We start from the raw sequence: 27,499 nt of genomic DNA, 5'->3' as shown, positions 1-27,499 counted from the left end.
CTAGTTCCCTAACCAAGGATCGAACTTGGGCTCCCTGCATTGAAAGTGTATACTCTAGACCACTGGACCACTAGGGAATGCCCCTCAATTTTTAAAAAAAATTAAGATAATTATTTTTGGTACAATATAAGGTTCATAGCAAGATTGAGGGGAAGGTATGGCTATTTCCCATATAACCCTGTCTCCAAACGTTCACAGCCTACCCCAATACCAACATCTCCTAGCAACTGATGAACCTACAGTGACGCATCATGACACCCCCAAATCCATAGTTTATATTTCACTCTTGGTGTTGTACAGTTTATGGGTCCAGGTAAATTTATAATGACATGTATCTACCATTATAGTATCATACAGAGTAGTTTTACTGCCCTAAAACTCCTCTGGCTCTGCCTATTTATCCTCCCATATTCTAATTTTAGACAATGAGGAGATTACACACCTAAGAAGCAGAGTTTTTGAAATGTGAAGATATCTCAAAGAAAGTTCATATGATCACCTCCATATATTCAGAAAAGGCATTTGACAAGAATTAACACATCTAATTAATTTTTTAAAAGTCATAAAATAGTAATCAATAGATACTTCTGTAACATGATCACATATATCCAGCTCAGCTACACATACTTATTGGAGAAACACAAATATATATTTTAACTAAAATCAGAAACAAAACAATGATACTCGCTGTGTCACCACTACTAATTAATATCGTATTGGAGGTACTAATCAAAGCAATTATACAAATGTAAAAATTGGAGGTGAAATAAATGGAAAGTAGGCAATAAAATAATTTCTATTTGCAGATAATAGGCACTTGGAAAACTAATTGTCTGAAAGACTTAGTATATGCAACAGGAAAATTCAGCAAGGTAAACAATACACAGAGGGCTTCCCAGGTGGTGCTAGTGGTAAAGAACCCTCCTGCCAATGTAGGAGATGTAAGAGACACGAATTTAATCCCTGTGTAGGGAAGATACCCTGGAGGAGGGAATGGCAACCCACTCCAGTATTCTTGCCTGGAGAATCTCATGAACAGAGAAGCCTGGTGGTCTATGGTCCATAGGGTCTCAAAGAGACGGATCCAACTGAAACAACTTAGCATGCACACAAGCAATATATAGAAATCAGTGTTTTTTCATATATGCAAACAACAGCCAGTTAGGAGATGTAATGGAAGAGAAGACTATTCACAATACCAACAAAAATAAAATACCCAAAATAAACCTATTAAGAGATGTGAAAGACTTACAGATAAAAACTTGAAAATGCTCCTGAAAGACACAAAAGTAGACTTGAAAAAACAAGGAAGACAAAGCATTTTTCTGATACAAAACTCAGCATTATAAACATGTCAATTCTTCCTAGGTTAATTTATAAATTTAACAGGATCCAAATAAAAAAGGATGTACATTTTTCCCCTGGTACTGGCCAAGTTAATTTTAAAATTCATATGAAAAGGGAAACAAGCAAGAAAAGCAATATGCCTTTTAAGAAGAACAAAGAAGGACTTGATGTATTAGATATCAAAACATATCACTGAACATCAGACATTAGAACTGTATGATTTTGTCATGTAAGTAGGACCAGTGAAACAAAATAAAAATTCCAGAAATAGAATTCAATACATATGGAATTTAGTTTGCATTAAAGGTGGTATCTCATTAGTGAGATAAGTGGTCTTAATAGAGTTGATAGCCATTTGGAAAAAGTTATAGATTTATATCATATATATCAGGATAAGTGCTTATGTAAATCAAAGATTTAAGTATAGAAAATAAAACCATAAAAGCAAAGTTGACAACATAAGTGAATTCCTTTATTGTCTTGGAATGGCCTTTCTAATTATGAATTAAAACCCAGGGGCCAGATTTGGCAAGTGAGATACCCTTCAAGCTGGCTCCTGTATCCTTGTAATATGCCTGTACAGGTTGGTTATCTGGGTGGTTCATTGTCATCAATAAATATCTGAATATTTACTAAGGAAAGAGTATCAGTTTTTAAACTCCAGTTGCATAAAAATCACCTGGGGAGCTAGTTTAAAAATATAAATTACTAAATCTCACCTCTATATATACTGATTCTGGGGATAAGTAATATGCATTTTAAACATATTCCTCTGGTCAATGGATCATATTGGAGAAATTGTGTAGAGCAGTGGTTCCCAAACTTTTTGGTACCAACAACCAGCTTCGTGGAAGACAATTTTTCCATAGACTGGTGGTGGTGGGGATGGTTTCAGGATGATTCAAGTGCATTACATTTACTGTATACTTTATTTCTATTATTATTACATTGCCTCCACCTCAGACCCCTGGAGAAGGGAAAGGCTACCCACTCCAGTATTCTGGCCTGGAGAATTCCATGGGCTGTATAGTCCATGGGGTTGTAAAGAGTCGGACACGACCAAGCGACTTCCATTCATTCATTCATTCCACCTCAGATTATCAGGCATTAGGTCCTGGAGGTTGGGGACCCCCTGTAGCTCAGACGGTAAATAGCCATTTGGAAAAAAGCCATTTGGCAAAGCATCTTCCTACAATGTGGGAGACCCAGGTTTGATGGATGCCTGGGTCGGGAAGATCCTCTGGGGAAGGAAACGGCAACCCACTCCAGTACTCTTGCCTGGAAAATCCTATGGATGGAGGAGCCTGGTAGGCTACAGTCCATGGGGTCGCAAAGAGTCAGACATGACTGAGTGACTTCACTTCACTTCTTCACTTCACTTCAGTGTAGTGGGTAAACTCTCTGAATAGATTTAGAAAACAAGTACCAAATACTCATTATCCTGAAACTAAGGACATCAGTGAGAGGTAAATTAACTCATACCACCCTACTTCATGTAGTCAGACACACAAGGCAATTCTGTCCTTGAAGCCAGGCCTAAGGTGGTTTGAGATTTCTTTGCATTTAGACGACTTCCATCTCCTTAATCTTGGCAATGTTTTCTTTATTCCAAAACGGGCTAGATTTCATTATCTAAAGTAAGCTGTCTTACATCCTGAGAAAAGTTATGGATATTTTCTCCTTGATTCACAATTTATGAGTTAAAATTTCTGATAATTTGAAGAAGGACTTAATGTTTCTTAATTTGAAAGTGAAGAAAGCTGATCGCCGAAGAATTGATGCTTTTCAACTGTGGTGCTGGAGAAAACTCTCAAGAGTCCCTTGGACTGCAAGGAGATCCAACCAGTCCATTCTAAAGGAGATCAATCCTGGGTGTTCATTGGAAGGACTGATGCTAAAGCTGAAACTCCAATACTTTGGCCACCTCATGTGACAAGTTGACTCACTGGAAAAGAGTCTGATGCTAGGAAGGATTGGGGGTGGGAGGAGATGGGGACGACAGAGAATGAGATGGCTGGATGGCATCACCGACTCGATGGACATGAGTTTGAGTGAACTCTGGGAGTTGGTGATGGACAGGGAGGCCTGGCGTGCTGTGATTCATGGGGTCTCAAAGAGTCGGACACGACGGAGCGACTGAACTGAACTGAACTGAATTTGAAAGTGAAAGTTGCTCAGTCATTTCTGACTCTTTGTAACCCCATGGACTATACAGGTCATGGAGTTCTCCAGACCAGAATACTTGAGTGGGTAGCCTTTCCCTCCTCCAGGGGATCTTCCCAACCCAGGGATCAAACCCAGGTCTCCTGCATTGTGGGTGGATTCTTTACCACCTGAGCCACAGGGATTGGGGGTGGTGGTGTAATTTTTAAAGTAGGCAAGAGATGCATATGGTTTAAAACAAGAGAGTATTAAGAAAGTTCCTGGATAGTTTTGTACATTATTAGTTTCCACTGCCCCCTTAATACCATCCTTCCTGAGTTTCTTTATTCATATATAAGCAAATACAAATAAAAGTTCTCATTTTTCCTCTCTTTTTATGCAAAAGATATATGCAATATACATTTTGTGCCATGTATTTTTTCTTTAATAATATATTTTGGAGATCTTTCTGTATTAATACACAGAGACCATCTTTTTTTTTTTTTAGCAGCTGCATATATTTCCATTATATAGATATATCATAATTTATTTACCAGAACCCTGTTGATGAATATATGGGACATGGGGAGAGGGGAGGAAAGGGTGAGATGTATGGAAAGAGTAACATGGAAACTTACATTACCATAAGTAAAATAGATAGCCAACGGGAATTTGCTGTATGGCTCAGGAGACTCAAACAGGGGCTCTGTATCAACCTAGAGGGGTGGGATGGGGAAAGAGATGGGAGGGAGGTTCAAAAGGGAGGGGAGATATGTATAACTGTGACTGATTCATGTTGAGGTTTGACATAAAACAACAAAATTCTATAAAGCAATTAGCCTACAATAAAAAAATAAATTAAAAAGAAAAAAAAAGTTTTTACTGTTATACTGATAGTCAACTAGTCTTTCTTGAAATAATATTAAAATGCACACATTAAATTGTATTTCATTCCCGATTCAAGGATATTATCTTTGCCTAGAATAACAATGTATACAATATTATTAAAAAAATTAACCTTTAATCTAAAATGTCAAATTTTCTTATAAAATATGAATTTTTATTCTTATGTATCATTTATATTAACTAATGATTCTAGCTTTTCTAGTAACTTATTGTTTACAGTTTTCTCATTTTCTTTCAGATACAGGTATAGACCACCATGCTCTTCTAAAACAATTTGATCATCTAAACCACCTGAATCCTGACAAGTTTGAATCTACAGATTTAGATATGCTAATCAAAGCGGTGAGAATAATTGTCAAAATGTATTGTTTTTATTGTACCTTTGAGATTTTGTAATTTGACAAATTCCATGAAGTGGTAGTATAACTTTTGTATACTCTTTAGAATATCTTTAAAGGGAGATAGTGTAACTCTTATTAGTACTGATAATAATGTGGACATACAGATCTGTAATCCCTTGCCAACGATTCCAAAATCCAAAATACTATCAAAATGGAAAACTGGCTTGACTTCTAGTAAGGCTATTTATAGTTTTTTCCTAGCTTACTTAATATGAGTACTTGTAGATTTTGATAAGGAAGTACTAATCTATTTATACTCTTCATGGGTGTTACATAATATTGCATATATGCCATATATCTTTTCTAAAATCTTGAAGATTCTGAAACACATCTGGCCTCAGGAATTTTAGGTAGCCGTTCATAGACTTCCTGTGTTGTACTGTATGGAATTAGCAGACTAGATGTTTAGTTAAGTTGTTAGAAACCATTCTAGTTCTCTATATGGTACAGCTTTGATACAGTCTCTTCCTTTTTCTTCTTTTTAAAGTAAATTTATATATTACTTGCTTATGCGGAACTTTCTAAGGTTGAAACTAGCTTTGAACTTTTAGCTTCTTTGAATGCCTACACCTCTGATAGTGTTAATTGGTTTAGTTGCTAAGTCATGTCCAACTCCTTTTTTGAGCCCGTGGACTGACTGTTGCCCTCAGGCTCCTCTGTCCATGGGATTTCCCAGGCAAGAATACTGGAGTGGGTTGACATTTTCTTCTCCAGGGGATCTTCCCGACCCAGAGCGTGAACCTTGTCTCCTACATCGGCAGACGGATTCTTTACCACTGAGCCACCTGGGAAGCCCATCTCTGACAATAATAATGACTAAATTAGAAGGGCAGAATTTAAAATGAAAGTTGAGTATGTTTTAGCCCTCCTATACTACCTTCTGTTAGAGAGTATGCTATATGGAAGAAAGCTTTTATTTATAGTTTTAAGCACATCTTCTTATTTAATTTAAATATTGCTTTGTAGGCTACAAGTGATCTGGAACACTATGATAAGGCTCGGCATGAAGAATTTAAAAAATATGAAATGATGAAGGAACATGAAAGGAGAGAATATTTAAAAACACTGAGTGAAGAAAAGAGAAAAGAAGAAGAATCTGAATTTGCAGAAATGAAGAAAAAGCATGAAAATCATCCTAAAGTTAATCATCCAGTAAGGACTGTGACTTTACCTATGGCTGACTCATGTTGATATATGGCAGAAACCAACACAATATTGTAAAGCAATTATCCTTCAATTAAAAATAAATAAATTAATTAAAACAAAACAAAATATATATAAAATTATAATTAAATGAAGATACTTCTTTGTGCCAGATAGTAGAATTTTATCATAGTATTAGTTCTTAAAATCTTGAGTTAATTTTTTATAGTTTTTCAATTTTGCATTTGAGTCTCTATATATGGATTACAGTTTATATGTTTTTTTAAAATTGATTCACAGGGAAGCAAAGATCAACTTAAAGAAGTATGGGAAGAGGCTGATGGATTGGATCCTAATGACTTCGACCCCAAGACATTTTTCAAATTACATGGTAACAGTTGATACAAATATTACTATTTATAGCTTCTATTTGAAAAATAATAGATGTTTTAATCTTAATTGATTTCTATTAAACTTTTCTAATTGAGTCCTATTGATAGTAAATATTTAGAGTTTTTCTCAAGGGTAATGTTATAGTCTTTATTACTGGTCTGCAGTATAAAATATTTTAGTTCAGTAGCTATCTTTATACTTGCTTTTATTTTTGAATCATTATATGACTTACTGCAAGTTTCTCTGTAAAGTGAAGGTATTTCTGTGATTAGCTAGGTTGCATTTAACAGACTTTAGGCTGTAATATTAAAATATAGTCTTAAAGCACATTGCTTTATATTTTGGGAAAAATTGGTTAACATATATTTTTCTTAATAACTATGGTGAATTATAAGTAGTGAATTGTTATCAGTTGGACTGATCGGAGGCTTCATAAAAATAAAGAAACCTTTTTCTGTAGCATGTTGATGCTTTATGTAAGTAATATTTTTGTAAACCACTTGTAATTATTTGTACTTTAATTATCTATTTTCTAAGGCATTAAAATCAGTTTTTGCATTTGTAACTTTTAAACTTTAGATGTCAATAGTGATGGCTTCCTAGATGAACAAGAATTAGAAGCCCTATTTACTAAAGAGGTAAATGAGTTCATTAAGTATTCAGTGGCTTTGCTCTCTCTTTTTTCCTTCTATTATCTTCCTTTCTTTTATGTTGGTTTTAAAATTTTCTTTTTAGTTGGAGAAAGTATATGACCCCAAAAATGAAGAGGATGATATGGTAGAAATGGAGGAAGAAAGGCTTAGAATGAGGGAACATGTAATGAATGAGGTATGTTTGAAATGTTTACCTGTTACTTCTGCGGATTATTCGAGTTCTTGCAATAAATCTTATTGTTAAATGGAAAGCAAATAGAATAGATACATAATTGTATTTTGCATTTTTGATTCATAACAGTTAGTAGATTCCCTTAGTGTAAATAAAATTATTTTGTAACTACTTTAAAAAGATTAAGATGCTCTGCATATAAAAGAATGCTATAAAACATTCTTTAGGAGTAAAAAATTAATTTTTGCTAAGAAATTAAAAACTCAATGCCTTAATGGTTTATAACAACAAATATTTATTTCTTGCTCATGTTATTAAGCTAAAAATTCTGAAAGAGCTATCATAGACAGGATAACTTAAGCCCACAGTTTTTGTTTGTCTGTACTGCACAGCTTGTGTCATTAGCTTGTGCGATTAGCTTATGGGATCTTAGTTCCCTGACCATGGCTTGAACCCAAACCCTTGGCAGTGAAAGTATGGAGTCCTAACTGCTATACACCAGGGAATTCCCCAGCCCACTGCTTTGCTTCAGTGATTTTCACCTGATATTTGAGCTATTGATGGTAAATTGGGATTTCTGTTGAGTGCTGGCATCTTACATAACAATTCAATTTCTTTGGCCATCATAGAGTTCAATTTTGTAACTGAATTTGCCATAGTCTATAAGAGCCACTGAAAAGGATTTGGAAAGGTTGTCAACTTCATCTTTGATTTAGTTAGTTGTTTGTTTTTAGGAAAAAAATGCTGTGAGCATTTAACTTAAACTCCTTTATTCTTGCTTTAAAAAGTCCTCTTTCTGAAAAGATTGTTGCGCAAGCACTTAGCTTCAAAAGGAATTATAAATGGTGTAGGGAGGAAGGAAAATAATGTTAGTCTAACCAGTCGTATCAGCAGACTCAAACTTGGTGATCTTTGGGGATTTCAGGTATTTTCAAATTTGAATTATATAGAAGAGAAAGTTATTTATTTTCTGATTCTAGTATGATATTGAGTGTTCTGTTTTGGGTTTTTTCCCTCAGTTTCTATGGATGTTAGGCTAATGCTAATTGCTGTATGTTTATGTAGCGGCATCTATTAGAAGAATTTCTAGCGTCTAAATAACGAGAAAGAGTTATTTTATTTTACATATACATTTTCCTTTAATCAGGTTGATACTAACAAAGACCGATTGGTGACACTAGAGGAATTTTTAAAGGCTACAGAAAAGAAGGAGTTCTTAGAGCCGGATAGCTGGGAGGTAAGAGAACCTACTTAAAATGGGATGTATGGTTCAAGAAATTTATATCAGTTTATTCCCTTTTAACTTTTATTTGCCATTATGTTTGAATGGATAATTTTACCATCTTGGCTTTTCACATAAAATGTCACTATAAAATAATGAACTTGATTTTTTGAAAAGCTGCGGCAGCTGATCTCTACTAGTAATCACATTGCATGTAATTAGAAGTCTTTTTAAAGTTGTACTTAAGTGTAAAATAATGTTCATTCTTGAAAATTAAAAATATGGATACATTTGAAGAGTGAATTGGAAGTTACATGTAATTGTACCATCCAGAAGTAGACACAAATTATGCATTGTGTTATGCAAGTTTGGAAATCCTTTGTGTATTTAGTATATGCATATATATAGCATACAGTGTATAAATAGTGTCTGTCCCATTTTTAGTTTACATATATGCATAAATTGATGTCAATATATGTTTTAAATGGCTTTATACTATATAAATGACTTTGTGAAATTCTGTTTTGTAAAATTTAGTGATATTTCATGAAAAATTTCCAAAGCCTCGTCTCAAAATCATGATTTAAAAAATGACTACTTAGCATGAAGTTGTGTGATAGCATAATTTTTATAGCCATTCTTCCAGATTTAGACTTTTTTTTTTACTGTGATAAATAACACTGTGATAACTATCCATTTGTTCATGCATTTTGGGGCATCTGTGATGATTTTCCTAAGATTAATTCCTAGGAATAGAACTTTTCTCAAGTTTTATGAGCAGGTTTTAGTTTCTAAACATAACTGCCAAATTGCTCCCCGCCAAAGGTATTTGAATTTATACCATAGTTTACTGTGTATAAGTGAGTGCAGACACATCTTGAAAAGAATGGTTGAGAGGTACCAACCAAAGTAGACTGAAAAGATAACATTGTCTTTTCCTATATAAAATAAAATTACCTTTTTAGCACCTCCCGGTGGTTCAGATGGTAAAGTGTTTGCCTGCAATGCGGGAGACCCGGGTTCGATTCCTGGGTCAGGAAGATCCCCTGGAGAAGGAAATGGCAACCCACTCCAGTACTCTTGCCTGGAGAATTCCATGGACTGAGGAGCCTGGTGGGCTATAGTCCATGGAGTTGCAAAGAGTCGGACACGACTGAGCGACTTCACTTTCTCTTTCACCTTTTAAGTTAGTTTGAAATAAGGTGGCCAACTGTCCTGGTTTACCTTGGATTGAGGAATTTCCCAGGATGTGTAACTTTTCAGTGTTTTAACCTGGATGGTCTTGGACAAATTGGAACAATTGGTCATCTTAGTTTGAAGTTAAATAAATCAGCTTCTTTTTTGTTTTAAGGTTTTGTCTAACATTTGAACTATTTCTGGACATTGTGAAGAAGAAGAATGCTCAGATTATTTGAACATGAATTTCCTTGAGTGCTTCTGGTGAACTGGATCAATAGATAATTACATACCTCTTTAACTTTGACTTAATTTCAGATTTACAAAAAAAAGCTGCAAGAATAAATAAGGAATTCCTGAACACCTTTTTTTTTTTTAGAGTTGCACATGATGCTGCTTTAACCTTAAATACCTGAGGGTGTTTTTTCTGCAAAGATTTATCTTATATAATCACAGTAAGATTATCAATGCTACACACAATACTACTCTCTAATCTCTAGATTCTATTGAGATTTTTGTCAGTTTTCCCTGTATTGTCCTTTACAAAGGAAAATCCAAGATCATGCACTGGATTTAGTTGTACTGCCTTTCTAGTGTCGTTGAATCTGAAAGTTTCTGAGTCTTTGTATCTCATAGCATTGATATTTCTAAAAAGTTGTTCAGTCGCCCAGTTGTGTCCAACTTTGCAACCCCATGGACTGCAGCACACCAGGCCACTGTGTCCCTCACCATCTCCCGAAGTTTGCCCAAGTTCATGTCCATTGCATTGGTGATGCCATCCGGCCATTTAATCCTCCAATACCCTCTTCTCCTGCCCTCAATATTTCCAAGCATCGGGGACTTTTCCAATGAGTCAGTTGTTCCCATCAGATGACCAAAAATACTGGAGTTTCAGCTTCAGCATCGGTCCTGCCAACGAGTATTCGGGGTTGATTTCCCTTAAGATTGACTAGTTTGATCTCCTTGCTGTGCAAGGGATTCTCAGGAGTCTCCTCCAGCACCACAGTTCAAAGGTATCAATTCTTTGATGCCCCGCCTTCTTTACGGTCCATCTCTCACAGCCGTATGTGACCACTGGGAAGACCATAGCCTTGACTATACAGACCTTTGTCGGATGAGTAATGTCTCTCCTTTTCAACACACTGTCTAGGTTTTTTATAACTTTCTTGCCAAGAAGCAAATGTCTTCTGATTTCATGGCTGCATTCACTATCCGCAGTGATTTTAGAGCCCAAGAAGAGGAAATCTGTCACTACCTCCCTCTTTTTCTCCCTCTATTTGCATGAAGTAACTGATATTTCTAAAAAGTACAGACCAGTTATTATGTGGAATGAACCTCAGTTTGAATTTGTCCACTGTTTCTTTATGATTCCTACTTTTGGTAGGAATATCATTGAAGTGATGCTAAGTGCATCATATCAAGAAGCATATGCTGCTGATTATTTCCATAACTGGCTAGGTTAACTTTGATTATTTGGTTAAGGTGGTGTCATCCAGATTCTCCCAATGTAAAATTACTATTTTAGCTTTGGTAATATGAAAAGTAACTTGTCTAATCCACTGCCAGAATCCTTTAAAAAAATCATTCAACATCATATCAAAAGTATTGGAAAGCATTGTTTTAATAACTTTGGAGGTACTTAACTATTTTCTGAGGGTTAGACATTTAGGTTATTTCCAGTCTTTTAATGTTACTTAAAAAGATAGTGCTGCTATTAACACTTTTTTTTATAAAGTTATTCTGTGTTCAGGATTATTTTATAAAATAGATTCTCAAAGTAGTATTACCAGGACCAAGGGAATATTTGTAAAGTTTTTCATGGAAATAATATTTACTTATTTCTTCAATCATAGGATTTACAAAGAGTTTCAGAGTTGCTAATCAATATCTCTGAAAAACCAGACTTTAATCTTTGTTTGCATTTTTTGTCATTGTTTTAGCCTAAGCGCATATAGTCCAAATACTGTGATCACAAGTTTCTTGGATTAGTTCTTTTTTTCCCCTTCCCCTTCTGTGAAGTACTTTGTTCACTTAAAAGTATTATTTATTTGTTTCTATTTGTATTCAATATGGAGAAGTTTTCTGTTTTTATGGATTTTATTTATTTATTGAGCATGTGAAACACTGACATATTACCAGCAATCACATCTGTGCAAAAAAGATTTATTCAAAGAAGTATGATTTTCTTTCTCACATTGTCTTTGTCCTTAACACACAGTTCTCTATTCTGTAGGTAACCAATCTCATTCAGTTCAGTTCAGTTGCTCAGTCCTGTCCGACTCTTTGCAATCCCATGGACTGCAGAATGTCAGGCTTCCCTGTTCATTACCAACTCCTGGATCTTGCTCAAACTCGGGTCCATCAAGTTGATGATGCCATCCAATGATCTCATCCTCTGTTGTTCCCTTCTCCTCCTGCCTTCAGTCTTTCCCAGCATCAGGGTCTTTTCCAATGAGTCAGTTCTTCATATCAGGTGGCCAAAGTATTAGAGTTTCAACTTCAGCATCAGTCCTTCCAATGAATGTCAAGACTGATTTTCTTTAGGATTGACTGGTTGGATCTCCTTGCAGTCCAAGGGACTCTCGGGAGTCTTCTCCAACACCACAGTTCAAAAGCATCAATTCTTCTGTGCTCAGCTTTCTTCAGAGTCCAACTCTCACATCCGTACATGACTACTGGAAAAACTATAGCCTTGACTAGACGGACCTTTGTTGGCAAAGTAATGTCTCTGCTTTTTAATATGCTGTCTCAGTTCAGTTCAGTTCAGTTGCTCAGTTGTGTCTGACTCTTTGGGACCCCATGAATCACAGCACGCCAGGCCTGCCTGTCTATCACCAACTCCTGGAGTTCACTCAAACTCATGTCCATCGAGTCGGTGATGCCATCCAGCCATCTCATTCTCTGTCGTCCCCGTCTCCTCCTGCCCCCAAACCCTCCCAGCATCAGAGTCTTTTCCAGTGAGTCAACTCGTCATATGAGGTGGCCAAAGTATTGGAGTTTCAGCTTTAGCATCAGTCCTTCCAATGAACACCCAGGATTGATCTCCTTTAGAATGGACTGGTTGGATCTCCTTGCAGTCCAATATGCTGTCTAGGTTGATCATAACTTTCCTTCCAAGGAGTAAGTGTCTTTTAATTTCATGGCTGCAATCACCATCTGCAGTGATTTTGGAGCCCCCCCAAAATAAAGTTAGCCACTGTTTCCAGTTTCCCCATCTATTTGTCATGAAGTAATGGGTTTGAGTGTACTCCGGGAGTTGGTGATGGACAGGGAGGCCTGGCGTGCTGTGATTCATGGGGTCGTGGAGAGTCGGACACGACTGAGCGACTGAACTGAACTGAACTGAACTGAATGGGATTGAATGCCATGATCTTAGTTTTCTGAATGTTGAGTTTTAAGCCAACTTTTTCACTCTCCTCTTTCATCAAGAGGCTCTTTAGTTCTTCACTTTCTGCCATAAGAATGGTGTCATCTGCGTATCTGAGGTTATTGATATTTCTCCCGGCAATCTTGATTCCAGCTTGTGCTTCATCCAGCTTGGCATTTCACATAATGTACTCTGCATATAAGTTAAATAAGCAGGGTGACAATATACAGCCTTGAGGTAATCCTTTCCAATTTGAAACCCATCTGTTGTTCCATGTCCAGTTCTAACTGTTGCTTCTTGACCTGCATACAGATTTCTCAGGAGGCAGGTAAGTTGGTCTGGTATTTCCATCTCTTTTAGAATTTTCCACAGTTTATCGTGACCCACACAGTCAAAGGCTTTAGCATGATCAACAAAGCAGAAATAGATGATTTTCTGGAACTCTCTTGCTTTTTCAATAATCCAACAGATGTTGGCAATTTGATCTCTGGTTCCTCTGCCTTTTCGAAATCCAGCTTGAACATCTGGAAGTACACAGTTCACATACTGTTGAAGCCTCACTTGGAGAATTTTGGGCATTACTTTGCTAGCCTGTGAGATGAGTGCAATTGTGTGATAGTTTGAACATTCTTTGGCATTGCCTTTCTTTGGGATTGGAATGAAAACTGACCTTTTCCAGTCCTGTGGCCACTGCTGAGTTTTCCAAATTTGCTAACATATTGAGTGCGGCTCTTTAACAGCATCCTCTTTTAGGATTTGAAATAGCTCTATTAGAATTGCATCACCTCCACTAGCTTTGTTTGCAGTGATGCTTCTTAAGGCCCACTTGACTTCTCATTTCAGGATGCTTGGCTCTAGGTGAGTGATCACACCATCGTGTGTATCTGGGTCATGAAGATCTTTTTTGTATAGCTCTTTTGTGTATTGTTGCCACCTCGGCTTAATATCTTCTTCTGTTAGGTCCATATCATTTCTGTCCTTTATTGTGCCCATCTTTGCATGAAGTGTTCCCTTGGTATCTCTAATTTTCTTGAAGAGATCTCTAGTCTTTCCCATTCTATTGTTTTTGTCTATTTTTTTGCATTGATCACTGAGGAAGGCTTTCTTCTCTCCTTGATATTCTTTGGAACTTTGCATTCAAATGGGTATATCTTCATTTTCTCCTTTGCCTTTAGGTTCTCTTCTTTTCTCAGCTATTTGTAAGGCCTCCTCAGAGAACCATTTTGCCTTTTTACATTTCTTTTTTTGGAGATGGTCTTGATCCCTGCCTCCTGTACAATGTTACAAACCTCTATCCATAGTTTTTTAGGCAATCTAATCCCTTGAATCTATTTGTCACTTCCACTGTATAATCGTAAGGGATTTGATTTAGGTTATACCTGAATGGTCTAGTGGTTTTCCCTATATTTTTCAATTTAAGTCTGAATTTTTCAATAACGAGTTCATGGTCTGAGCCACAGTCAGCTCCCAGTCTTGTTTTTGCTGACTATACAGAGCTTCTCCATCTTTGGCTTCGAGGAATATAAACAATCTAATTTTGGTATTGATCATCTGGTGATGTCCATGTGTAGAGTCTTCTCTTGTGTTGTTGGAAGAGGGTATTTGCTAAGACCAGTGCGTTCTCTTGGCAAAACTCTGTTAGCCTTTGCCCTGCTTCATTGTGTACTCCAAGGCCAAATATTCCTATTACTCCAGGTATCTCTTGACTTCCTACTTTTGCATTCCAGCCTCCTGTGATGAGAAGGACATCTTTTCTGGGTGTTAGTTCTAGAAGGTCTTGTAGGTCTTCATAGAATCGTTCAACTTCAGCTTCTTCAGCATTACTGGTTGGGCCATAGACTTGGATTACTGTGATATTGAGTGGTTTGCTTTGGAAACGAACAGAGATCATTCTGTCATTTTTGAGATTGCACCCAAGTACTGCATTTCAAACTCTTGTTGACTATGAGGGTACTCCATTTCTTCTAAGGGATTCTTGCCCCAATAGTAGATATAATGGTCATCTGAATTAAATTTGTCCGTTCCAGTCCATTTTAGTTCACTGATTCCTAAAATGTTGATGTTCACTTTTGCCATCTCCTCTTTGACCAATTCCAATTTCCCTTGATTCATGGACCAGTAACCAGTTTCAGTAGTTTCTGGATTTTTTCCTCCTGTCATACTTTTTGCTTGGATAAATATAAATATATATTTTCTTTTTCCCCTTCTTTTTTACCCCAAAGATATAATACTATAGATATTCTTTTGTACTTTGTTAATCACAGAATTTGAAAGCTGAATCAGAGCTTTTTGTTTGATTTCTAAGGTTATTCTTTTCTCATTTTTTTTTGTCTTTTAGACATTGGACCAGCAACAGTTCTTCACAGAGGAAGAACTGAAAGAATATGAAAATCTTATCTCCGTACAAGAAAGTAAACTTAAGGAAAAGGCAGATGAGCTTCAGAAACAAAAAGAAGAACTGCAACGTCAGCATGACCAACTTGAGGCTCAGAAGCTGGAATACCATCAGGTGGTGTTTTGTAAAAGGCTTGGGGCATTCAAAAGGATTCTAGGGTCTTTGCTACATGCCTCTGTTTTTCTACTATAATATTTCAATTAGGTGTTATATTTTAAATTTTAGTATTTTTTAAATGGCATTGTTGACTACCCTAAATTTTAGAATGTGAATATCTCATTTTGGAAAACAATTTTTAGTTAGTTTGTTGTGCTTTTGCAAAGGTCATCCATATCAGAGAAAATCAAATAATACTTTTAAGACATTCTTTTTCCATTCCCTAGGTTGTACAGCAGATGGAACAAAAAAAATTACAACAGATTTCCCCATCAGTACCTGGTGGAGAATCAAAGATCTAGCCACGTATGTAATTTTATTTATTTGTTTGAGAAAATTTTTTAAAATGAAATAAAAAGAAATTTACTTTTGTTACAAATACAATTTCAAATCATTAATATCTGTGCTACTTTCTCTTTATGTGTAGAAATAGAGCAATTTGTACTATAGAAAAATGAAAAGGCCTCTAAAATCTTTATATACTAGTATATTTCAAAAGCTATATAATTTGATAGCCATATACATGGTGAAATGATTTTTTTCAATATTACTCATAATTCTTCCTAATCAATTATTGATATTATCAGAGAACATGTTTTTAAATTGTGATCTGTGGTTAAGCATAGTTAAGGAACAAATACTCAATGTGTGTATGTATAAAAGAATATTTAGAGTAAAGGAAGATACCTTTAAAATGAGGGCATATATTTTTCTTTTGTACAGACATTTAAAGTCTGAAGTCCACCAGAACTTGGAAGAAAATTGTTGAATCATCACCTGTGTCATCTTTTTGCCTCCCTTCCTTCTCCTCTGCTCAATAAATATTTTAAAGCATATGTGGAATAAAGGAAGATACTTTTTAAATGGGAACATATTTCTTTTAACACAGATATTTAAGGACTGAAGCCTATCAGAACCAGGAAGGAAACAAACTCAATACCTGCTGTCATTTTCATACCTCCCTTCTTTCCCCTTTGTTCTCCTTTCAGTTCATTTCAGTCGCTCAGTCGTGTCCGACTCTTTGTGACCCCATGAATCACAGCACGCCAGGCCTTCCTGTCCGTCACCAACTCCCGGAGTTCACTCAAACTCATGTCCATCGAGTTGGTGATGCCATCCAGCCATCTCATTCTCTGTCGTCCCCGTCTCCTCCTGCCCCCAGTCCCTCCCAGCATCAGAGTCTTTTCCAGTGAGTCAACTCGTCACATGAGGTGGCCAAAGTATTGGAGTTTCAGCTTTAGCATCAGACATTCCAATGAACACCCAGGACTGATCTCCTTTAGAATGGACTGGTTGGATCTCCTTGCAGTCCAAGGGACTCTCAAGAGTCTTCTCCAACCAGCCTTTGCCATAATTTAAAGAAATTATTAGTAACTATTTAAGTGAGAAAGCTCCATCCATTGCTTTTAAAATAAATTGCTTTCACTTATTCATAAAGATAGATACTCTTATGGGTGCTTATCATCCCCTCTCTCAATAAAAGTCTCTTTGATATTAATGATTCTTCTCCTGAGAATACCATAGTATTCCCCAGTGTTTGCTGGTAACTTTTTCCTGAAACTTTTAACTTTCAGCAATATTAACTGCTAGAAATTCTTCTACCAAACAGCTTCTCCTACCCCTTAAGGTCATTTTTCATTTACAATATTTTTGTGTTATACTCTATCATTCAAGATCAGGTTTCACTACATGTAACAGAAAAGCTAAAGAGAATGCTGGTTTAACTAAAGAAGAGTTTTTGCCTTTTGCATAAAAGAAATCTGTAAGTAGGTAGTGTCCAGGTTCCCATCTTTCTGCTCTGCTCTCCTCGTTGCATGGTTTATATTCTCAAGTTATTTCACTTTCATTGCCCAAAGTGGCTTTTGGAAGCAGTGGGCGAAGGGCAACCAAAGGAAATTTCCCCAGCTGAGTCAGCGTCCTGGATTCAGTTTTCCCAGAGGACCACACAGCATCTGAATTCACATCTGGTTGGCCAGAACTGTGTCACATTGCCATCTAGCTGCCAGGGAAGCTGAGAAATCGTGTAAGTGATAGCAGCTAAAAGTTAGATTCTTTAACTAGAGAAAGATTCCATTTCAGAAGGGAAAGGGGAATGTTTGATGGGCAACTACAGCTCTGAAAACTTAATCAGCCTTTTGGTGACCTGAATATCTGTGTACATTCTTCTGAAACAGAGAACGCTCACTTCCCCCACCACAAAAGGAAACCACCAAAATCGAATCCATTAATGACTGTAACACAAAGCATATGATATCTGAGTATAGTCCCCTTCATAAGGATAGAATGTGGTTTCTTACGTTCCCGCCACTTGCAAACTAAAAAGCAGTGTGTCTGCCCTCTGAGCACCGTTTGCATAATGAAATAGGTACAGGATAACTGCAGTAAAATTAACCTTTTAGAAAAGAGGAAAATAGGAAACATAGCAGTCATACATCCATGGAAATTAAAAAAAAAATACTCTGTGGTAAAAATAGCAAGGTGCTAATAGCTCTCTGCTCTGTCCATAAATACATTCTTTGGTTTTTCTATCAGGCAACCCCTACTTCACCTTTCTGGGAGGAACTCCCTTGTCTTATGTCCTCAGGGGCCCTTGGCATTGCCCTCTAGGATGTTTTTATTGCCCAGTAACCTTCAAGGACACAAGTGGCCTTTGGAAAGTGTTCCCTTCTTGAAGAGTGGACAGCTTTCACACTTTTCTTCCTATTATTGTGGGTTTAGGGCGTTGGGAATTGTTTCAGATAGTTACAGGCTGTTTCAGCTTGGGCTTAGGGTTTTTATTTGTTTTTTGTTTTCTTCTGCTTTTTGGAAAAACAGTTCCCTAAAAACTTAGTAGGTCTCTGGTCTGTTTTCTTCAATTATTACCGTGAGAAAGCACAAAGATCTTATCAAATTGCTTTTAACAAAGAGCCTTATCTTTTACTTGCTGGCCTCTATGTTCTTTCTCTCCCTTTGGGTCTTAAATGAGTGGAACCTACTTAGTATTGTTTTGAACTGTAGGCTGGAATGGGATAACAACAGTCTTACTCTGATCTTTTTCTTTAGGATGGTTCCCATTACTCGGCAGAAAATTCTTAAGGGAAGGTTCTTGGAAAGGTTGTGAAAGCTTTAGCAGATTCCTCAGAACCTTTATTTATAATTGTTTCAGTCTGGAGTACGGTAGTACAGTAGTTGCCTTTTTTTAGTTCTTTAGGGCTCCAGATTTGGGACTTTATCAATTTATTTGGTAGATAGAGAGCGGTTCTCTCAGCAAAGCTACGTTCCCTTCCATCTCTCTAGACCTGATCATCCTTAGCCTAAGTCACATCTGTCTTGTTGGACTTTGCTGAAAGAGGGAAGGCAGAGCCTACATGTGCTAGCATTCTGAAATTCTACTACTATTTTCTCTGATACCTTATCCTGAGTTTGCATGAGATATCACTGCCCCAAACCTGACCTCCTCAACTAAGCAAGTTCCATTCTTAATATCTCTTTACTTGCTATACCTTACTTCTAGTTACCAAATTCTGTATCGGTTAAGATTCTTCATTGTAGGTCATTGAATACTCTTCAGCTATCAAACAGAATGGGATTAATGTGGGAAGGGTGTATAGACAGCTCACAGCATCTTTGGGAGGGCTGAAAGAATGGAATTTAGGCTGAGCTTCTAGGAACTGCATCACAAGACTAGGTTGCCGAAGAAGCCGCTGCTTTGGGATCAGTTGAGAAGCTGTCTGCTAAACTAGGAAGCCACCCACTGGATTAGGAAGCCATGAAGTTGCCACCTCCAGAACCATACTACCATTGCCACACTTTAGATCAGCACAAATGGATACTTCATGTCCTGCTTCTCTCCCCATGGAACTCAGCTCTGAGTAAAAGTTTCAAGTGAGTGCAACCAATTGTTTGAGCCAATCATATATGGAATCCTAGCTGCAAGGGAGGTTGGGAAATAGTATTTAATTTCCTACCCCTGTTGTAGCATGCTTACAGCTGCTAAGTGAACAAATTCACAGTAATACTTCAAAATTTTAATTGCTTAACATTAACAATTTTAAAAACAGTTCTCATTTTATAAATTTTAAAATAATCCCATTGCATACTCCTCCAAACACTTCAGATTTTTCCCCCTTAAATCATGGATCCTAGAATTGACTATAGCAATCTAGAAAAGTTCTACTTATATGTATCTTAAAAAAAAAAACCAAAAATCACTTAGCAGAGTAATGCTATTTTTCTAGAGATGGGGAAGAATTCCTATCTCTGTTGTTTAAATTGTAGGAAATATTTTAAAATGGTCTGGGGTATCCTTTTGTTGATGACTCTGTATATAACTGGTATTGTGGTAAGACAGGGATTCACATAGGATAAAACTTTTTAGATGGTAGACTGGGGTCAAATCAGAAAGTAATGGAGAAAATGATATTGTACTTTTATGTGACAAATATCAATACAACAGCAGTCGTACTGAATATGTGCTAAGTCACTTCAGTCATGTCCAACTCTGTGCAACCCTATGGGCTATAGCTGCCAGGCTCCTCTGTCCATAGTATGCTCCAGGCAAGAATATTGGAGTGGGTTGCCATGCCTTTCTCCAGGGGATCTTCCTGACCCAGGGATGGAAACTGTGTCTGTTACGTTGCATTGGCATGTAGGTTCTTTACCACGAGCACCACCTGGGAAACCTAGCAGTCATATTACAATACATTAAATATATCAAAGTAACACATTTTACTGAAGAAGAAAAATGGCAACCCACTTTGGTGGAATCCCATGGACAGAGGAGTCTGGTGGGCTACAGTCCATGGGGTTGCAAACAGTTGGACATGATTTAGCAACTAAACAATAACATGTGCTACACCTTAAATTTACAGTGTCATATATCAAATATATTCAAGTAAAAACGTTAATTGGAGGAGAGCATAGAGAAATTTTTTAAAATGTTTTTTTAAGTAGATAAGGGACAGATGTTAATGAAGACATACCTCAGTTTCCAACAAATTATAATTTATTAAAAATAGAATTATTAGCCTAAGATTATTTATGGACATAAGGAATTCAGTTGATATGATATGTTGGGCATTTATTTCTGAGGGTTGTTTCTTAAAGAGTTGCTAATCGTATTCTTTCCAACTCTCTTACAAAGTCCTCTGTTTGATTTACCCTATTCATTTTTATATTCTTTAGATATTAAAAAGTCTTTGGCTTAGTTGACTTAGTAGTATGTATAAGTAATTTGGAATTTTGTTTCACATATGAATTTCCATGAAGCATTTTATAGTATACTTGTTTTTATTTAGTTGTTAAGTCATGTCCAACTCTTTTGCGATCCCATGGACTGTAACCCACTATGTTCTTCTATCTCTGGAATTTTCTAGGCAAGAATACTGGAGTGGGTTGCCATTTCCTTCTTTAGGGGAATCTTCTTGACCCAGGGATCAAACCTGTGCCTCCTGCATTGGCAGACGGATTCTTTACCACTGAGCCACTGGGAAGCTCTATAGCATACTTCAGTTCAGTTCAGTTCAGTTCAGTCGCTCAGTTGTGTCCGACTCTCCGTGACCCCATGAATCACAGCACACCAGGCCTCCCTGTCCATCACCAACTCCCAGAGTTCACTCAAACTCATGTCCACAGAGTCGGTGATGCCATCCAGCCATCTCATTCTCTGTCGTCCCCTTCTCCACCCGCCCCCAACCTTTCCCAGCATGAGAGTCTTTTCCAGTGAGTCAACTCGTCACATGAGGTGGCCAAAGTATTGCAGTTTCAGCTTTAGCATCAGTCCTTCCAATGAACACTCAGGATTGATCTCCTTTAGAATGGACTGGTTGGATCTCCAGCAGTCCAAGGGACTCTCAAGAGTCTTCTCCAACACCACAGTTCAAAAGCATCAATTCTTCGGCAATCAGCTTTCTTCACAATCCAACTCTCACATCCATACATGACCATGGGAAAAACCATAGCCTTGACTAGACGGACCTTTGTTGGCAAAGTAACATCTCTGCTTTTCAATATACTATCAAGGTTGGTCATAACTTTCCTTCCAAGGAGTAAGCATCTTTTAATTTCATGGCTGCAATCAGCATCTGCAGTGATTTTGGAGCCCAAAAAAACAAAGTCTGACACTGTTTCTCCATCTATTTCCCATGAAGTGATGGGACCAGATGCCATGATCTTTGTTTTCTGAATGTTGAGCTTCAAGCCAACCTTTTCACTCTCCTCTTTCACTTTCATCAAGAGGCTTTTGAGTTCCTCTTCACTTTCTGCCATAAGGGTGGTGTCATCTGCATATCTGAGGTTATTGATATTTCTCCCGGCAATCTTGATTCCAGCTTGTGCTTCTTCCAGCCCAGCGTTCCTCATGATGTACTCTGCATATAAGTTGAATAAGCAAGGTGACAATATACAGCCTTGACGTACTCCTTTTCCTATTTGGAACCAGTCTGTTGTTCCATGTACAGTTCTGACTGTTGCTTCCTGACCTGCATACAGGTTTCTCAAGAGGCAGGTCATGTGGTCTGGTATTCCCATCTCTTTCAGAATGTTCCACAGTTTATTGTGATCCACACAGTCAAAGGCTTTGGCATAGTCGATAAAGCAGAAATAGATGTTTTTCTGGAACTCTCTTGCTTTCTCCATGATCTAGCAGATGTTGGCAATTTGATCTCTGGTTCCTCTGCCTTTTCTAAAACCTGCTTGAACATCTGGGAGTTCACGGTTCACATATTGCTGAAGCCTGGCTTGGAGAATTTTGAGCATGACTTTACTAGCGTGTGAGATGAGTGCAATTGTGCGGTAGTTTGAGCATTCTTTGGCATTGCCTTTCTTTGGGATTAGAATGAAGACTGACCTTTTCCAGTCCTGTGGCCACTGCTGAGTTTTCCAAATTTGCTGGCATATTGAGTGCAGCACTTTCACAGCATCATCTTTCAAGATTTGAAATAGCTCAACTGGAATTCTATCACCTCCACTAGCTTTGTTCGTAGTGATGCTTTCTAAGACCCACTTGACTTCACATTCCAAGATGTCTGGCTCTAGGTCAGTGATCACTTTATCGTGACTATCTTGGGCGTGAAGATCTTTTTTGTACAGTTCTTCTGTGTATTCTTGCCACCTCTTCTTAATATCTTCTGCTTCTGTCCTTTATCTTTCTGTCCTTTATCGAGCCCATCTTTGCATGAAATGTTTCCTTGGAATCTCTAATTTTCTTGAAGAGATCTCTTGTTTTTCCTATTCTGTTGTCTTCCTCTATTTCTTTGCATTGATCACTGAGGAAGGCTTTCTTATCTCTCCTTGCTATTCTTTGGAACTCTGCATTCAGATGCTTATATCTTTCCTTTTCTCCTTTGCTTTTCACTTCTCTTCTTTTCACAGCTATTTGTAAGGCCTCCTCAGAGAGCCAATTTGCTTTTTTGCATTTCTTTTCCATGGGGATGGTCTTGGTCCCTGTCTCCTGTACAATGTCACGAACCTCCGTCCAGAGTTCATCAGGCACTCTATCTATCAGATCTAGTCCCTTAAATCTATTTCTCACTTCCACTGTATAATCATAAGGGATTTGATTTAGGTCATAACTGAAAGGTCTAGTGGTTTTCCCTACTTTCTTCAATTTAAGTCTGAATTTGGCAATAAGGAGTTCATGATCTGAGCCACAGTCAGCTCCTGGTCTTGTTTTTGCTAACTGTATAGAGCTTCTCCATCTTTGGCTGCAAAGAATATAATCAGTCTGATTTCGGTGTTGACCCTCTGGTGATGTCCATGTGTAGAGTCTTCTCTTGTGTTGTTGGAAGAGGGAGTTTGCTATGACCAGTGCATTCTCTTGGCAAAACTCTATTAGCCTTTGCCCTGCTTCATTCCATGCTCCAAGGCCAAATTTGCCTGTTACTCCAGGTGTTTCTTGACTTCCTACTTTTGCATTCCAGTCCCCTATAATGAAAAGGACATCTTTTTTTGGGTGTTAGTTCTAAAAGGTCTTGTAGGTCTTCATAGAACCGTTCAACTTCGGTTTCTTCAGCGTTACTGGTTGGGGCATAGGCCTGGATTACTGTAATATTGAATGGTTTGCCTTGGAAACGAACAGAAATCATTCTGTCGTTTTTAAAATTGCATCTAGGTACTGCATTTCGGACTCTTTTGTTGACCATGATGGCTACTCTGTTTCTTCTAAGGGATTCCTGCCCACAGTAGTAGATATAATGGTCATCTGAGTTAAATTCACCCATTCCAGTCCATTTTAATTCACTGATTCCTAGAATGTCCATGTTCACTCTTGCCATCTCCTGTTTGACCACTTCCAATTTGCCTTGATTCATGGACCTAACATTCCAGGTTCCTATGCTATATTGCTCTTTACAGCACCGGACCTTGCTTCTATCACTGGTCTCATCCACAACTGGGTATTGATTTTGCTTTTGCTCCATCCCTTTATTCCTTCTAGAGTTATTTCTCCACTGACCTCCAGTAGCATACTGGGCACCTACCGACCTGGGGAATTCCTCATTCAGTAGCCTATCATTTTGCCCTTTGATACTGTTCATAGCATACTTAGGTGTATATAATTAAAACTGTATTTTCAAAGACAATATTCTTCTATAATATTTGACTCTCACTGAAGGAAACTGAAATTTAGAAGTTTAGAAGTAGTGGTAGAAGATCTTTTTGAGAGATGGCTCTTTTTTTTTTTTTAACCAAGATTTGTTTGCAACAGCATTTTTTATGCTAATTGAACATATTTGTATTACCATAAATCTAAGAGCAAGTCTGTTTTTCACATGAGGAAAAATAAGAAAAAATTTGTGATAATGTGACTTTTTTAAAGATAGTCAAGCAAATAAAAGAGGTAATGAGAAATGTGTATGTGTTTAAATATTTATTTATTTATTCTTTGGCCGGTTTGGGTCCTCGTTGCTGTGTGTGGGTTTTCTCTAGTTGTAGCAAAGGAGGCTACTCTCTAGTTGCTGCACGTGGGCTTCTCATTGTGGTGGCTTCTCTTGTTGCTGAGCACGGGGCTCTAGGGTGCATGGGCTTCACTGGTTGCGGCACATGGGCTCAGTAGTTGCAGTTTCAGGGCTCTGGAGCACAGGCGCAATAGTTGGGCTCGTGGGCTTAGTTGCTCCGCAGCATGTGGGATCTTCCTGGGCCAGGGATGGAATCCATGTCTCCTGCATTGGCAGATGAATTCTTTACCACTGAGCCACCAGGGACAGCCAAAATGTGTTTTTTTAGGGAGAAATATTGACAAGTCTGGGCTTTCCTGGTGGCTCAATGGTAAAGAAACTGCCTGCAATGCAGGACACATGGGTTCAATCTCTGTGTTGGGAAGATCCCCTGGATAAGGCCATGGCAACCCACTCCAATGTTCTTGCCTGGAGAATCCCATGAACAGAGGAGCCTGGTGGGCTATAGTCCATGAGGTTGTAAAGAGTCGGACACAACTGAGTGACTAAGCACATTGACAAGTCTAGTTCTGGTTAGTGCCTAAAGTTTAATTTCTCTTTTATAGCTGTACAGTAAATAAAGAAGAAATTGAAAAAGAGGCAGAGTTAGATGATGACTTTTATAATTTTCATGAAAGATTTTTGTCTCCTGAAAAAGCTGCTAGAGAAGATCATCTTTACCCTTAACCAAGTGCGTCAACTTGATACTTTAATGTATTTGTTTTGTTGGAATTGAGAGACTAAGGTGTATTCAGTAAAATGCAGAGTTCCTGTGGATGATAAAATGGAAGACTGTAATGACAGCTTGTTTTCAACGTATGAGATTTGAGGGAAATCAGATCTTTGCTTTTTGTTTTTTCTTTAACACAATTTCATTAGCAGGATTTCAGTCTTTCCATGGAGAAGGCAATGGCAACCCATTCCAGTACTCTTGCTGGAAAATCCCATGGGCGGAGGAGCCTGGTAGGCTGCAGTCCATGGGGTCGCAAAGAGTCGGACACGACTGAGCGACTTCATTTTCACTTTTCACTTTCATGCATTGGAGAAGGAAATGGCAACCCACTCCAGTGTTCTTGCCTGGAGAATCCCAGGGATGGGGAAGCCTGGTGGGCTGCCGTCCATGGGGTCACACAAAGGTGGACACGACTGAAGCGACTTAGCAGCAGTAGCAGCAGCAGTCTTTCCATACTGTTTTAATTAATCAATTAGTTAATGAAAATCAAACAACTTAGATGTAATAAATGGCAATTTTTTCCAGCTTTTAGTTTTTAAAATTTTATGTTGAACTATAGTTGATTTACAATATTGTGTTAGTTTCAAGTATATAGCAAACTGATTTATATATATATATATATACACACACATATACTTTTTCAGATTTTTTTCATTATAGGTTTTCACAAGATATTGAATATAATTTCCTGTGCTATACAGTAAATCCTTGTTGTTTATCTGCTTTGTATATAGTGTTATGTATCTGTTAATCCCATATTCCTGATTTATCCCTCCGTTCCTCTATTCCCCTTTGATAACCATGTTTGTTTTCTATGTCTGTGAGTCTGTTTCTGTTTTGTAAATAAGTTTATTTGCATTATTTTTTAGATTCCACATATGAGTTATATATTTATCTTTCTCTGATTTATTTCACTTAGTATGATAATCTCTTGGTTCATCCATGTTGCTGCCAATGGCAATATTTCATTCTTTTTTATGACTAATATTCCATTGTTTTATATATATATAAAAACACACACTTATATATGTGTGTATATATATATATATGCCACATCTTCGTTATCCATTCATTAATGGACACTTAGATTGCTTGGCTATTATAAATAGTGCTGCTATAATTTATTTGTTGTTTTCCATTAAAATGTTTTTATTGGATTATAAATAATTGAAAATATTGTGTTAATTTCAGGTGTACAGCAAAGTGAATCAGTCATATATATATATCCATTCTTTTTTAGATTCTTTTCCCATATAGGCCATTACAGAATGTTGAGTAGAGTTCCCCGCACTGTACAATAGGTCCTCATTAGTCATCTATTTTATGTATAGCAGTGGGTATATGTCAATCTCAACCTCCCAATTTATCCCTCTATGCACTTACCACCTGGTAACCATAAGTTTGTTTTCTATGTCTGTTAGTCTGTTTCTGTTTTATAAATAAGTTTATTTGTGTCATTTATTTAGATTCCACATATATGTGACATCGTTTGTCTTTATCTGTCTAACTTCACTCAGTACGACAATCTCTAGGTCCTTCCATGTTGCTACAAATGGCATTATTTCATTCTTTTTTATGATTTTATAGTTGTTATGAATTAGTAACCATGCTTAAAGAATTCAATAACTGAGCCAGAGCAAGCAGCAGCAGCAAGTGGTGAAGACACCAAATTGAAAAATTTGGACTTATGGTTACCAGCACTACCAAACTGTTTATTGAGACAAAAACAAAGCAAAACCAATAAAACCTTTTATTACATTTTAGAAATTTAGGATTTCCCTCCAAATATTTCCTATTAGAATTATGTAGAAAAAAACTTACATTTCATGTTTCAGTTCAGTTCAGTTCCGTTGCTCAGTCACGTCTGACTCTTTGCAACCCCTTGGACAGCAGCACGCCAGGCTTTCCTGTCCATCACCAACTCTCAGAGCTTGCTCAAACTCATGTCCATTGAGTCAGTGATGCCATCCAACCATCTCATCCTCTGTCGTTCTCTTCTCCTCCTGTCTTCAGTCTTTCCCAGCATCAAGGTCTTTTCCAGTGAGTTAGTTCTTCACATCAGGTGGCCAAAGTATTGGACTTTCAGCTTCAGCATCAGTCCTTCCAGTGAATATTCAGGACTGGTTTTCTTTAGGATGGACTGGCTTGATCTCCTTGCACTCCAAGGGACTCTCAAGAGTCTTCTCCAACACCACAGTTCAAAAGCATCAATTCTTCTGCACTCAGCTTTCTTTATAGTCCAACTCTCACATCCATACATGACTACTGGAAAAGCTTTGACTAGATAGACCTTTGTTGTCAAAGTAAAAAGCAGAGACTTTTTAACATGCTGTCTAGGTTGGTCATAACTTTTCTTCCAAGGATCAAGCGTCTTTAATTTC

General features: G+C 37.4%; 1 protein-coding gene across 2 annotated transcripts in view; it reads left to right on the top strand.

The window, feature by feature from the left end:
• NUCB2 (nucleobindin 2) overlaps positions 1-27,499 on the top strand; it is a 52,038-nt gene that overhangs the window by 24,300 nt on the left and 239 nt on the right. The window contains exons 6-15 of one of the 2 annotated variants that reach the window (XR_016038991.1): positions 4,634-4,737; positions 5,763-5,948; positions 6,240-6,330; positions 6,912-6,970; positions 7,068-7,160; positions 8,305-8,394; positions 15,261-15,431; positions 15,701-15,779; positions 16,197-19,337; positions 24,952-25,076. Coding sequence is in view for 1 of the 2 variants with exons in the window: in XM_088843051.1 (XP_088699177.1) it covers positions 4,634-4,737; positions 5,763-5,948; positions 6,240-6,330; positions 6,912-6,970; positions 7,068-7,160; positions 8,305-8,394; positions 15,261-15,431; positions 15,701-15,775 (869 nt within the window). In the remaining variant the exon portion in view is untranslated. The remainder of the gene's footprint in view (positions 1-4,633; positions 4,738-5,762; positions 5,949-6,239; positions 6,331-6,911; positions 6,971-7,067; positions 7,161-8,304; positions 8,395-15,260; positions 15,432-15,700; positions 15,780-16,196; positions 19,338-24,951; positions 25,077-27,499) is intronic. The other variant, XM_088843051.1, reaches the window with a different exon arrangement.

The sequence above is a fragment of the Moschus berezovskii genome, chromosome 14 (genome assembly GCF_049115385.1).
Source record: "Moschus berezovskii isolate FMDL1 chromosome 14, NW_MosBer_1.0, whole genome shotgun sequence".
NCBI lineage: Eukaryota > Metazoa > Chordata > Mammalia > Artiodactyla > Moschidae > Moschus > Moschus berezovskii.
The sequence above is the reverse complement of the archived record's forward strand: the minus strand, read 5'-3'. Positions and strand labels throughout refer to the sequence as shown.